The sequence below is a fragment of the Moschus berezovskii genome, chromosome 17 (genome assembly GCF_049115385.1).
Source record: "Moschus berezovskii isolate FMDL1 chromosome 17, NW_MosBer_1.0, whole genome shotgun sequence".
Taxonomy (NCBI): Eukaryota; Metazoa; Chordata; class Mammalia; order Artiodactyla; family Moschidae; genus Moschus; species Moschus berezovskii.
This window is the reverse complement of record NC_142476.1, coordinates 54,955,908-54,971,290: the sequence shown is the minus strand read 5'-3', so window position 1 is coordinate 54,971,290 and position 15,383 is coordinate 54,955,908. Positions and strand designations below refer to the sequence as shown.

General features: G+C 38.8%; 1 protein-coding gene across 2 annotated transcripts in view; it reads right to left on the bottom strand.

The window, feature by feature from the left end:
- The window catches only part of F5 (coagulation factor V), a 78,320-nt gene that overhangs the window by 31,249 nt on the left and 31,688 nt on the right, over positions 1–15,383 (bottom strand). Inside the window, exons 5-11 of one of the 2 annotated variants that reach the window (XM_088845483.1) lie at positions 14,958–15,101; positions 11,851–12,072; positions 10,429–10,594; positions 4,415–4,592; positions 2,365–2,464; positions 1,261–1,472; positions 554–704 (exon numbers count right to left, since the gene is read on the bottom strand). In XM_088845483.1, coding sequence (XP_088701609.1) covers positions 554–704; positions 1,261–1,472; positions 2,365–2,464; positions 4,415–4,592; positions 10,429–10,594; positions 11,851–12,072; positions 14,958–15,101 — 1,173 coding nt within the window. Of the gene's footprint in view, positions 1–553; positions 705–1,260; positions 1,473–2,364; positions 2,465–3,564; positions 4,182–4,414; positions 4,593–10,428; positions 10,595–11,850; positions 12,073–14,957; positions 15,102–15,383 lie in introns of those variants that run through there. The other variant, XM_088845484.1, reaches the window with a different exon arrangement.

Here is a 15,383-nt window from a genome sequence, read left to right as displayed (position 1 = left end):
TCAGATTATTCTTTCTGTTCTGTACTTTTTACTGCTCACTTCAAACCTCTTCATGGATTGGTTTTACAAGACTCTTGGCTCCCTGTTTGCATTTTGCTTAGTTTGATTTGACAGTCTAGCTTCAGATCATTTAACTTGTTTCTGCCCAGGGCATAAAGACTATTCACCTTGCACCCAGTCTAAAATCCTCAGATACCTCTGACCAAGGCCTCTTCCCTCACCCACCCCCACTATTCACCCTGTTCTCTGCTCAGAGCATGTGTTCATGCACATGTACTCGTGCACCCCCACACACATACACACTCATACACACACACAGACACACACACATGTATTTGAAGCAGGAAACCAACAGGGTGTCTAAGGATAAAAAGCACTGATTCTTGCTGTAAAAAGATTTCTTTATCACCCAGTAATTTCATCACCAAATTCCTGGACTGGAAGTAAGGCTAAGAGGTGGGTGGATTATAATTCACACCTCTGCCTGTTGATACAGTCACACTTCAGCCACAGGAATAAAAAACTGATGGACAGAAAGAGTGCTCCAACTTACTACTCATGATGTTTGACTCATAAAACTTGGGGTCATCACGTTTCACTTTCTCAGGATTTTCACAAAACTTGTAGATGTTGTCCTCAATGTACCAGCTCTTGTTCTCATCAAACACAGCAAACACAGCCTGCTGCTCAATATCTGCTGCCCTCTGGAGGATAAAAGTGCTGTGTTCAGTGATTAACATCCTCGCCTATGGATTACCTACAACACTGAGTTCTCAGAAACCAAAGGCACACAGGTCTCGGGGCCCTTGAAGCCACAAATTCAGCCATCTGTGAACCCATTGTGAACAAAGCCCTTGTGAGAGTCACTTTTACCAGGTGATGTCTCACTGAGCCCTGAAACAGCTCTGTAAAAGTTTTAGGAAGGAATAATACTGTTTTGATGAAAGGAAAAAATTAAAAGAAACTAAGTGACTTGCTTATCATGTAGACAGTATGGACAGATCTGGAATTTGAAACACAAAAAATACAGTTATAGCACTGTAGACTTGTCTTCTCCAGTAGACTTATAAGACTTATCTAAGAAATAAATAAGACAATAAAGTAACTAAAGGAATAAACCTTGTTACATTCATGCTAAAGAGGGACTACTAAATATTTTCTGTTCTTCAGAAGCAAAAGTCCCATTATTTAACAAGGAGAACGATGCTGTTCCCATCAGAAGTTCTCAATTTCTGAAAGGTTACTTCAGGGACAAAATACCTGTATGCCTCGTTTATCCAAGGATCTGCTCTTACAAATTAGAAGAAGCCCTATCAGTCCAGAAGCAAGGTCCCTTGTGATGTCCACATTACTGTAGTATGGTCTTGTTAAGCACTGAGCATCATTTTCTGTGGGTTCATCAGATTCTAGGATGTTCCACTTATAAGTGTAGGTTTCACCTGGTTGAACTGCTCTGTTCATGGTGTTACTGCCTAAAAGAAAATATATTCAAAATTGATTTTGATTTTTGAAATTATTTCATGCAAAAAATAAGTAAAAAATGAATGAGTAATTTAAAATAATTGAGCTCTCAAGAGAATCAGTGCTGAGAAAGGGATATTCTTTTTATGTTAAGCTCCATTTGATAGAACTCTGAATTGTTGTTGCTATTTAGTCTCTAAGTCATATCATATGTGACTCTTTTACGACCCTATAGACTGTAGCCCAACAGGCTCTTCTGACCATGGGATTTTCCAGGCAAGAATACTGAAGTGGGTTGCCATTTCCTCCTCCAGTGGATTTTCCTGACCCAGGGATTGAACCTGTGTCTCCTGAGGCTCCTGCATTGGCAGGAGCATTCTTTACCACTGAGCCTCCTGGGAGATGTCCAGAACTCTGGATAGCTTGTAGCTATTAGATACTGGTCCACTTGAGGCCGCTTATTGCACTAACAAAGGACACCATACTTTGTAGTCATCAGGATAAACAAAATCCCTGAAGTGAGCAGTGTTTGGTTGTGATTCTGAGGATACCCCTACATGTATACTGGGGCTTTCCAGGCGGCACTAGGGGTAAAGAACCTGCCTGTCAATGCAGGAGACACAGGAGACGCGGGTTCCATCCTTGGGTTGGGAAGATCACCTGGAGGAGGGCATGACAACCCACTCCAGTATTTTTGCCTGGAGAATCCCATGGACAGAGGAGCCTAGCAGGCTATAGTCATTAGGGTCGCAAAGAGTCGGACACTGAAGCAACTTAGCATACACACTACATGTATACTATCTGACGGTACAAGTTATACTAACAGGCAAGAAGGATAGTAGAACAATATGACAGTCTCTCAGAGGTCAGTAGTTTCATTCAGTAGACGTGAAAGATTCAAACCTGAGGTTGAGGAAGAGTTTACTTCATCGTCATAAGGAGAGAAGGTCACACCATGAGGGTAAATGCTGTAGGTGCGGCTGGCCATATTTTTGAACACAATCTACAAAATTAATTCAAATCCATTATTTCAGGATTTAAGGTCAATCATGAGAATAGACAGTGCTAGCTTTGAATATTTACTTGTTGGATGGTACGTATGTGTGTTTGTGTCTTTATGTGAATGCAAACTAATAACTGTGTATGTGAGGGCCAACCTCTCCCCATCACCTGACAGATGCATTTGAGACAGTTCCACTTACATAGGAAGGTGGAAAATGGAAAGAAAAGCCTGACCTTAGAAGTAACATTGTCCTCATGGTACATCACCCTCTCCAAGTTGAGCCCCATCTCCCTTTCCCTCTCCTTTTGGTTTGGACCACATCTGTCTTTGAATCTGCTCCTTCCCTTCTCCAGTCTGCCAGATTTCCCAAACCCTTGAGGCCATCTTCTCCTTTTTTTAATATTTATTTATTATGTACATGGCTGCACCAGGTCTTAGATGGGGCATGTAGGATCTTCGATCTTCTAGGCATACAGAGTCTTATAACTGTGGCATTCAAACTCTTAGTTGTGGTACATGGACTCTAGTTCCCTGACCAGGGATCGAACCCGGGTCCCCTACACTAGAAGTGCAGAGTTGTAACTACTGGACTTCCAGGGAAGTCCCCCAGAAAACATCTTCTTGATGGGGCATAGCAAATAGCCAGATCTTGAATTTCCAATGAGGCATCTTTATACTTTGTAAGACCACTTAAAAGGGATCAGAAATGAGGGAAGGAAGAGAGAAACAGGAGAAAGGTGGCTTTCTGCCCTTTGGTTATTATTTTTTTTAATGAATAGAATAGGCTTTGTTTGCAGATATCCTGTTAGTTCATTCCCATGAAGAGATGAAGGAAGCAGCTTCATCGCACAAGAGTCCTAATTAGCCTCCTTAATCTAAAAAAAAGAACCTTAATCTTGTCTTCTACTTGGTTGCTTGCCAAAGCATTTGGGTTATGCTTAATCTGCAGATTATATTCATCCTAGAATCTAGCCAAAGATTGAAACTTTTAATTCTCTGCTGTCTAGTTCTTACCAAAAGATAAGGTGATGACATGATACAGCATGTAAAGAAACCTGCTTGAGGAACACTCAGTGTTCTTGACACATATCAAAATTTACCTTCATCAGAGACAATCATCAGAGAACTACATGCTTAGACCACATTGATGAATTGTTTTCATTCAGTTTGGTTATGTCCTCAGCTATAATGAGAAACATTATTTTAAAAAGCTATGCAACTTTTAGGAAATGGAAGAAGATGGCTGAGGAGTAAGCAGGGAGATCAGCTACCCCCCCCCACACAAATACATCAAAAACTCATGAATATGTGGAACAACTCCTACAGAGTAAAATCTAAATGATAGCAGAAGACTCCCACGCCTCCAAAAAGAAATCAAACCAATATTGTAAAGAATCATCAATCAATTAAAAATAAATATAATTAAATAAAAAGCTATGCAGCTTTTACATCTGTAGATTTAAAGTTGTAGATGGGTCAAGGATTCCATCTGCCACATCACACAGTATGCTCTTTTTAAGCATCCATAGGATAACTTCCTCTAAGTCTCAATAACAGGGGAAACTGTACTTCTTTTATGACTACTGTGAATCTTGCCTGACCTATTTACCTATTTATTTTGGCTGCTAGAAAGCCTAGGACAAAATTTGCAGACATTATAGGAGCATATGGTATGTGTTTCATTATACTTATCCTTGGCTTTATTTTGTCCCCACATTATCCTTCACCCCAGTTACATCGGCTCCTTAGTTTATTCCTTTATAATCTGATCAACTATTTTAGATGATTTGTAATATGAGATAGCCTATAATAAATGCAAATATGAAAAAGAATTAAAACCAAATTTGAATTAAAAATTACATGGACACGTTAAAAAAATAAATAACCATTACTTATAATCTGTTTTTTACTATTCAAGTTCTTCCATGGTTCTGTATTTCTGTTACTTACTTTCAGTGTGTCTCGGACCTGGGCTCTGATAATAGGGCCCAAGATCCCATCTTCTTTGCTACTGGGATCCTCCAGGCGTTTGGTGAAGGAGTCATCCTGGTACTGTTTGTAGACAACCTTCTTATAATGTTTTCCAATTCGGTTTGAGAAATTATCCAAATGCAGGGATCTGTATTTTCTTAAAGTGAAATAAAGTTTAAAAGATTAAATAGTTTTCTCATGTAGAGACCCCAATAGGATGGGGGGAACACCCCTATGTTTAGAAGTTCTGCTCTTGAATTAGATAAAATGCTAGTTTTCTTGGGGGGAAAGCCTTAATGAGATTTGCAAAGTCCTGATATCTTCTCTCTAGTTGGAAAACTGGAAACCTCTGATCTGTCTCCACCATTGATGAAATCATAACCTTGATTAGAGGCAGCTACTTATATCTTTCTATCTCTCCGGTTTCTAGAGTAGCTGTCACTGAAAGGTCTACTTGGATGAAAGGATAAGATACACTATGAATTTTTCTTAAGTATGTCTTATCGCTTAATTTATAGTATCCTGTTGGCTTTCCTAAGGGCTCCCATGGTGGCTAAGAATTTCAGTGATAATGAATCTGCCTGCCAGTGAAGGGGATGTGGATTTTACGCCTGGGTCGGGAAGATCCCCTGGAGAAGAAATGGCAACCCACTCCAGTATTCTTGTCTGGAAAATTCCATGGTCAGAGGAGCCTGGCTGGCTACAGTCCATAGGGTTGCAAAAGAGTCAGACACGACTTAGTGACTAAAACAACGAGCAATTGGCTTTCCAGGTATTTCTCCATCTTTAAAAGAATACATTCCCACTCTGGGAAGTTTCTACTGTCTTTATTAAACATAGTTCTGTACTGTTGGGCTATCCCTTCTAACATCCACCCAATCCTGGTGCCAGCTGAAAACCAACTGCCTTCACCCATCTTCTGTAGCTACTGCAATAAATGATTTAGGGGAGGTAACATGAACTACTTTCCCCCTTGGTCCTTTTTATTGCGTTTGTTTGTAAAAGCAGAGTTCCATAATAGAGTTTATCCATTTTGTGGATTTATTCTATACAATAAAAAGCACTGATTGCTTCTACAGAGTTCTGGATTTTTTTTTTTTCTCAACCCCACTTCCCTAACTCTTCCTGCATTTCCTAAATACTCATTTGTATTCATTTCAAGTAGATAATTCCAGAGCATCTTTATGCAAATATGACTTGCAGATATAACTATTCTTATCCTCTCATGCCTCTAACAAAAGGCAGCTATTTGCATATTCTGTACCATACCTTGAATTTTTTGTTGCATTTTCCGGCTTTATTGACATATAACTGACAAATGTTTGTATCTGAGATTACAACATAATGATTTGTATATGAGTATATGAGATTACAACAATCAAGCTAATAACCACTTCTGTCACCTCACTTAGTTGCTAATTTTTTTAATTTTGATAACACTTAAGATCTACTGTCTTAACAAATTTCAAGAATATAATAGTGTTATTAACTCTGGTGTTACTAACTATAGTAAATATACTATGCTCTATATTAGGTCTCCGGAACTCATTCATTTTAAAACTGAAAATTGGTATACTTTGATCAACTTCTCCCATTCCCCTTACCCACTCAGCCCCTGGCAACCACCACTATACTCTCTGCTTGTATGAGTTCAACTTTAGAGTCCACATATGAGATCATGCAGTATTTGTCATTCTGTGTCTAGAATATATCACTTAGCCTAACGTCCTGCAGGGTCATCCATATTATTGCACATGGCAGGATTTCCTTCTTTTTTAAGGCTGAATAATATTCAACTATTACACATATAATTGTAACATACATACACATATATATCTCCACTGGTAGGCACTTAGGTTGTTTCCATGTTTAACCTGTCATGATTAACACTGCAGTGAACATGGGAGTACAGGTATCTCTTTGATAGTATATACTACATTTCCTTTGGATATATACCCAGAAGTGAAATTTCAGGATCATACAATAATTCTATTTTTAATTTTTTGAGGAAGTTCCTTAATATTTTCCACAAGTAAAAGTGTTAGTCACTCAGTTGTGTCTGACTCTTTACAACCCCATGGACTTCCAGGTTCTTCTGTCCATGGGATTCTCCAGGCAAGAATACTGGAGTGGATTGCCATTCCCTTCTCCAGGGGATCTTCTTGACCCAGGGATTGAACCTAGGTCTCCTGCAGTGCAGGCAGTTTCTTTACTATCTGAGCCACCAGGGAAGCCTGTTTTCCATAAAGACTGCACCAATTTATATTTTCAACAGTATACAAGGATTCCCTTTTCTCCGTACCCTCATCAACACTTGTTACCTCTTTTGCATGCTAGTAATCCTCACAGGTGTGAGGTGATATCTCATCAAGGATATGATTTTTCCCTGATGATTAGTGATGCTGGACACCTTTTCATATACCTATTGGCCATTTGTATGTTTTCTGTAGGAAAATGTCAGTTTAAGCTATTTTCATTTGTTTATTTTGCCACTTAATTACATGAGTTCCTTTTACAGTGTGGAAAAACCTGAATAAACTTTTTGGCCAACCCAATATTTTGGCTATTAACCTGTTATCAGATACATGGTTTGCTGATATTTTCTCCCATTCTGTAGGTTACCTTTTCATTTTGTTGTTTCTTTTGCAGAAGTTTTTCAGTTTGATGTAGCTTCACTTGTTTATTTTTGCTTTTGTTACCTGTGCTTTTGGTGTCATAGCCAAAAAAATCATTGCTGAGACCAGTGTCAAAGAGCTTCTTTGTTTTGTTTTCTTCCAGGAGTTTTATGATTTCAGATATTACATTTAAGTTTTTAATTTATTTTTACATAGCTTTTGTATATGTTGTATGTAATAAACTAAGAAGTAAAACTTTCACTGTTCACTGATGACATGATCCTCTACACAGAAAACCCTAAAGACTTTACCAGAAAACTACTAGAGCTAATTACAGTAAAGTTGCAGGATATAAAATCAACACACAGAAATCCCTTGCATTCCTATACACTAATAATGAGAAAATAGAAAGAGAAATTAAGGAAACTATTCCATTCACTGTTGCAACAAAAAGAATTAAATACTTAGGAATATATCTACCTAAGGAAACAAAAGACTTGTACATAGAAAACTATAAAACACTAGTGAAAGTAATCAAAGAGGACACTAATAGATGGAGAAATATACGTGTTCATGGATTGGAAGAATAAATATTGTAAAAATGAGTATACTACCCAAAGTAATTTCTACATTCAATGCAATCCCTATCAAGCTACCAACGATATTTTTCACAGAACTAGAACAAATAATCTCACAATTTGTATGGAAATACAAAAAACCTCAAATAGCCAAAGCAATCTTGAGGAAGAAGAATGGAACTGGGGGAATTAACCTGCCGGACTTCAGGCTCTACTACAAAGCCACAGTCATCAAGACAGTATGGTACTGGCTTAAAGATAGAAATATAGATCAATGGAACAAAATAGAAAGCCCAGAGATAAATCCACGCACCTATGGACACCTTATCTTTGACAAAGGAGGCAAGAATATAAAATTGAGAAAAGACAGTCTCTTTAACAAGTGGTGCTGGGAAAACTGATCAGCCACTTGTAAAACAATGAAACTAGAACACTTCCTAACACCATACACCAAAATAAACTCAAAATGGATTAGAGAGCTAAATGTAAGACCAGATTCTATAAAACTCCTAGAGGAGAATGTAGGCAAAACACTCTCCGACATAAATCACAGCAGGATCCTCCAAGACCCACCTCCCAGAATATTGGAAATAAAAGCAAAAATAAACAAATGGGACCTAGTTAAAATCAAAAGCTTCTGCACAGCAAAGGAAATTATAATTAAGGTGAAAAGACAGCCTTCAGAATGGGAGAAAATAATAGCAAATGAAGCAACTGATAAAGGATTAATCTCCAAAATATACAAGCAGCTCTTGCAGCTCAATTCCAGAAAAATAAACGACCCAATCAAAAAATGGGCCAAAGAACTAAACAGACATTTCTCCAAAGAAGACATAAAGATGGCTAACAAACACATGAAAAAATGCTCAACATCCCTCATAATCAGAGAAATGCAAATCAAAACCACAATGAGATACCACTTCACACCAGTCAGAATGGCTGCTATCCAAAAGTCTACATGCAATAAATGCTGGAGAGGGTGTGGAGAGAAGGGAACCCTCTTACACTGTTGGTGGGAATGCAAACTAGTACAGTTTACTAATATTTTGATAACTTGGCATTTCTGTTCATCAGGGATATTGGCCTGTAATTTTTTTCTTATAATGTCCTTATCTAGCTTTGGTATAAGAGTAATGCTGGCTTTGTAAAATAAGTTTGGAAGTGTTCCCTACTCTTTAATATTTGGGAAGAGCTTGAGGATTCATGTATGATATACTTGTAAAGCCATCTGATTGTGGGCTTCTTTTGTTTCAAGGTTTTTGATTACTGATTCAATCTTCTTACTTGTTGATCTGTTCCGGTCTTCTGTTTCTTTTTGATTCGGTGTTGGTAGAGTGCATGTTTCTAGGACCCTTTTCCCTTTCTGCTACTTACCCAATTTGTTGGCATATATTGTTTGTAGTAGTCTCTCGTGTTCCTTTGTATTTCTGTGGTAACCCCTTGTTGGGGGATACAAGTAGGGAAATCTGCTGTTCTACCATCTTGTTCCCTTGACTTATTAATTAAAAAATATCTCTTGGAGAACTTTTTATATTAGTATAGAGAATGTTTGCATCCTTTTTAAAACAGATACCTAGTATTCCACTGTGTGAATATACTCATATATTCCTATTGAGGGACAGGTTAAAGCGTCTGCCTGAAATGCGGGAGACCTGGGTTTGATCCCTGGGTTGGGAAGATCCCCTGGAGAAGGAAATGGCAACCTACTCCAGTATTCTTGCCTGGGGAATCCCATGGACAGAGGAGCCTGGTGGGCTACAGTCCATGGGGTCGCAAAGAGTTGGACACGACTGAGCAACTTCACTTTCACTTTCACTGAGGGACATTATAGGTTGTTTCAGGGCTTCCCTGGTAGCTCAGATGGTAAAGAATCTGCCTGCAATGCAGAGACCCAGATTCAGTCCCTGGGTCAGGAAGATTCCCTGGAGGAGGAAATGGAAACCCACTCCAGTATTCTTGCCTGGAAAATCCCATGGAAGGAGGAGCTTGGTGGGCTACAGTCCATGGGGTCACAAAGAGTCAGACACGACTGAGCAACTTTCACTTTCATAGGTTGTTTCCAAGCCTTTGCTACTACTAACAGTGAAGCTGTGAACATCCTGTACATACTTCATTTCACCTCTAAGCAAATATATGAATCTATATAGTAAATTCCCAGAGTGGGGTTGCTAGGTCAAAAGATATATGCATTTGTAATTTTCATACATACTGCCAAATTATCTTCTAGAATGGTTTTCCAGTTCACTCTTCCACCAGTAATACATAATAGAGCTTGTTTCCTACAGTCTTGCCACTAGATTATATCATCTGAACTTGTGAGTCTGATGATAGGTGAAAAAATAGTATTCCACAGAAGTTTATTACTAATTTGCATATCTCTCTTGAGTGAGCTTGAGTGTTTTTCAAGTGTTTAAGAGCTATTTGAATTTCTAATTTTCTTAATCCAACTCTCCCATTTCCTAATCTCTAAAATAAATAAGAGCTATTTCTAATTGTGGAGTTAAAGCAAAGCTCTTAGAAAGGTTTACCACACTGCTTGGCAATAGGAAGCATTCAACAAGTGGTATCTGCTATTATTATTGTTGTTGTCCCTATGACTATAGTTATTATCATTCTGAGTTCTCTTGGTGAGTATGGAGTAATTTCAGATTGACTTGAAAATGAAATCCAATACACGTATGTCCTTGAAAGCTGTCAACTCATAATATTTCACCCTATGGATCTAGGATCCTATGAATCTAGGACCCTATAGAACATGTCATGAACATTTGCACAGTAGTAAGAACCCCTCCAAACTCACTTGTCCATGTTTGCTGGTATTATAGGTGCATAGTCCCAAATGACTTCCTCTGCAGCGATGAAGTATTCCCACCTCTTAATGTGTCGCCTCTGATCTCGAGTTAGTTTCTTAGGATTTCTGGTTTGCTTTGCACAGTTTTTAATGTCTATGTGAGCCTGCATCCCAGCTGAGTTAGAACATAAGGAAAATGGAAGAATTTGAGAGAAGAAATTAAGGCTGATAAAAATGAAAATCTTTTAAATAAATTTGTGGAGGTTTTCAACAATAACAGTGAAAGTAGTACTTAGAAAACTTTTAAACATTTTGGTTTGAAACTATTTTAGTACAGTGAGGAAAGCAAGAATAAAAAAGCAAGGGAAAAAGACAGGATGGGTAAGAGAAAAAAATTGGAATGGTTTTCTTTGTACTTTTCAGGGGAGGAAATTTTTGTATAATTTTCAGACTCTTAAAACTTTATGACTTAGACCTTGTCAATTTCTCATTTTTCCTATCATCTGTTTGTAAAATTAAGATAATATTAATACTAATATATACCGTATGAAATTGTAAAAACACAAAAAGTACTTAAACACAGTAATGTTAGTTTTATTATTTCGTTATTATTTGGGACTCTATCTTCTAGGAATATTGAGACAGTTCATTACTTCAAGTATAATTTTGACCACTCAGTATGAACAAAAACTGAAATGATCCCAGAAGTGTCTCTTTTTTGTATGTCTTGCTTTTATACAGATTATTTTGATAACACAATGATTTCCTATAGTGATGTTTACTTTTATGTACAGGAACCCTCCTCCTAACAGTTTTAAAGTAAGTGTACAACAGAGCATTATTTTGTTTACCTGATACCATATAACAACCTAAGCTGACTTTTTTCCCACCAGGATTCACTGATGTCCTTTAAAATCCTCAGCTGGCTAGATTCTGTTTTTTTTCCATTCAACACACATCCACTGAGTTCCTCTGTGGCTGAGGCTTTGTGTTCATCTTGTTATGAAAGACAGTTTTTTCATGTTAAAACTTTTTCACTATTTATAACTTGGTCTTTCTATAAATTTATAGAAGTTTGCCTGGTTCCAACATCTACTTCTTTTCCTTTAGCTGCATATTGAATACCCCAAGAAAGAATATCTGCACATATGTTGTTTCCTTCCTCTTTTCTCCTTTCAAGGAAGTAGAGATCTTGTTGGCTTTTGCATCATTTTAAAAAATCTTTGTCCATTTTTCTACTTCCTCTATCCCCAACTAACAAGTTATAAGTCTAAGAGAAAAGTATCTAAATTTTATTTTTGAGGACCAAGAAATGTTATATCTGGAGCTTAGGCAGCTTGTAAGGAGAAAGGAGAATGAGAGAGTCAGTGCCTAGGTAGGAAGAAAGAAGGATCTGCATTCATAAGCAAGACTTGTGGGAGAATTTCTTGCCTTGAAAATGTTTGGGGATGAGAGAAGCTATGGTCCACCTTCCCTCGGGGCTCACGGTCATGTTTGCAGTTGTGGACGTGGCACTGACGAGAGTGATGGCTGAGATCTTATGACGGTTCTGCTCCAGGACCTGACCGTTGAAATGGATGGAGAACAGTTCTGGCCCAGAGCTCATTCCAATCAGATGCCAACTGATGTGGTCATGGGCACAGACTGTTATATCTGAGGGAGAGATGGGGGCCAACACAGGCCATCAGCAGTCTGTGATAAAAGAATTCACTCACCAGATACGTTTTGAGCACCTGCTTTACATCAGGCCTTGTGCAAGGTTCTGGGGGTATAAACACTCCCACTATGGTACCTTCTCGAAAACAGCAGACATCTGAGTCATGAGCAAACAAGTAGTCACAACTCATTGCAATAAGTGGTACTAAGAGCCCAGAGATGGGGGATGTTAGCTCAGAAACACAGGGACTGCTAAGATCCAAGAAGAGAGGCAAGTAGGTGACCAACACTTCTGGTTTACCAAGGACAGAGGGGTTCCCAGAATACAGAACTTTCAGTTTTAGAATTGAGAAAGTCCTGGGCAAGCCTGAGTAGTTGGTTACTCTACAACCAATCTGGACTCAGCTGGAGTTGCCAGAGCCTCCAATAGGGCTGAGTTTAAGGGCCAAACCTCCAATAGCGCTGAGTTTAGGGGTCAAGTTTAAGTGAAGATGCTTTAAGGAGTTTATACTGTTTCTTTGGGCTTCCAAGGTGGTGCTAGTAGTGGTAAAGAACCCGCCTGCCAATGCAGGAGATGTAAGGGATGGAGGTTTGATCCCTGGGTTGGGAAGATCCCCTGGAGCAGGGCACAGCAATCCCTTCCAGTATTCTTGCCTGGAAAATCCCATGGGCAGAGGAGCCTGGTGGGCTACAGTCCATGGGGTCACAAAGAGTCAGACACGACTGAACGACTGAAGTGACTTAGCATGCATGCACTGTTTCTTTATCCACTGATTGATTATTTTAATGACAAGGCAAAGAGTTACTCTGTGGGTTATAGAATCTCCTTAATATGCAGTGGGTAAATCCTCATTATACTGGGTCACTGGGAGCATTTCATGGATGGAGTAATGAGAACTGAGTACAAAAGCTGTTTGGCTCCTTCTTTGCCCCTACAGTGACCGTGAAAATGCTAATTTGTGCTGCAGGAGATTCCAGCCTTGGCTTCTATCCTTGGCTTGGGTTTTAAATTTCAGACCTATAATCACTTGATATTAGATTGTGGGGCCATGATTCAGTCCCTCACACAAAGAGGGGCTGAGGGCTTGTCTGTTTTAGACCATTGTAACAAGACCATTTCCTGGTATCATGGGTGAGAACAAGAAGCTGGAAGGTAGGAGGTTTTGGTGGAAGAATTTATCTGTCTCAAATCAATGCTTATATTGGTTTGAACCTTATATACAACTGTGCTGGCATTTATCATAGTTTTTCAATTTATACTGCTCCATAAGGCAGTTTAACGAGCATTAACTTTTCTGTTTCTACTAATGACATTTCCCTATGTCACCCTTCTTAACCCCAGCTACTCTGTCTTTTTCAACTATGCTGCTGCGTCGCTTCAGTCGTGTCCGACTCTGTGCGACCCCATAGACGGAAGCCCACCAGGCTCCCCTGTCCCTGGGATTCTCCAGGCAAGAACACTGGAGTGGGTTGCCATTTCCTGCTCCAATGCATAAAAGTGAAAAGTAAAAGTGAAGTTGCTCAGTCGTGTCCCAACTCTTAGCGACCCCATGGACTGCAGCATACCAGGCTTCTCTGTCCATGGGATTTTCCAGGCGAGAGTACTGGAGTGGGGTGCCATTGCCTTCTCCGGCAACTATAAGTTCTTAAATTCTATGCCCACATAGTTATTGTTATTTTTTTCATATGGGTTACTTTGGCTTCTTCTCTGCATTTGCACAAACATTTCACTCTGCCAGGACACAGATACAGTTTCTCTTTTGACCATTCCCCTTAAGGCTCATAGTACTAGACATGCTATGTTATCTGTAAAAAAACATTCTTGAGTACCCTCTGCAGCAGGATAGATGATTAACCCATTTTTGTAAGAAAGTACATTGAGACAGTTAACTGCCCAAAAAACACACTAAGGTAGAGAAGTGAGCAAGTGTGAGGTCAGATGTGCTCAGTTAACTAAGTTTTTAAACTCTGAATCAAAACCCAGAGTCATGTGAGTATAAAGCCCTGACTGGGAAGATGGAATCAGATGAAATGGAACATAATTTAAAAACAATATCCAGACCTGAACTCTTAACAAGTTTTATTTTTAGTAAGAGAAGCCATTTGTGATTTTCAGATATAGAAAATAGCTTCTGAGAAGCTTAGTGCTTTGAAGCATAGTTTATTTAATAAAGTAGTTAATAAAGTAGTATGTTCACTTCTCCCATTTTTCCTCCACAGGACCTTTGGTTCTAGGTCATTTATACCAGAGAGAAGCAGAGGTGGTTTAGATGGGGGTCAATTTTTTTCTCTTAACAATAGTTATAATTTTGCATTTTCACAAGAGTCTACATGCAAATGAAGAGAAAAATATCCCACATGTCATTGAATATTACTCATTCACCATCTTTTGCAATGCTAGCAGTATTTTCATATTTCTCCTAGTCTCCTAGTCATCTTCACTTTAAGTGTCTTCATTGCATTCTTCCTGCTGACCTTTCCTGCTAGGGACTGACCTTGAATTCTGTCCTCTAAGGCTTCCTCTCTGGAGGAAGGTATGGTCACCGTGCGGTAGGAACCACACAATTCCTTGAAGAAGACCAAGCTGATATCCTGGAGGTCTTCTTGGAAATGCAGGTGAAACCTGCTCAGAGCATGATATCTAGTAAGATCACATGCTTCTCTTAGCTTCTAGTTTGTCTGTTGTACTTGCTAGTTTTGGTGGGGTTTTTTTGTCTTGTTTTTAAATAGGATAATAAAATCTTGAGAACCACTAAACTAGATTACATGACCTTTCAGATCAGGAGTTAAAAAAAAAAATAGTATAGTCAACTTCCCTAGGGCCTTAGGGAAACAGTGGGACCAATGCTTCAACTAGTTTTTCAACACTGCCTGTGTATTACCTGGTATCGTCCCATTCACATAGCCATTGACTGTGTACATTAAGGATGATGTCTGGTTCCAGCTTTTACTTTCATCAAACACAGCAAACATCAGTACATGTTGCTTGTCAAACATTTTCTGAATTCCATCCTCGGTTAGGGTGCCTGTGAAAAAAGACATAGTTTTAATAACATACAAGTTTTAATAACATACAAGTTAGAAGACTCTAGCTATTCCTAGATGGCAATGTTTTAGATAAGCAGCCAATCATACTGATGTCTACTGTGAGACATTAGAAAAAATAGCATCTATCAAGTAATAATGATTGAATGCTTATTAAAATCCTGATACCACCTGTTTCCTCTGACATCTGATAGCCCTGAGGAATGGGACTTTAAAGGTAAATTTGATCTGACACAGAGAGAAAACATTTGATGTCTGTCAAG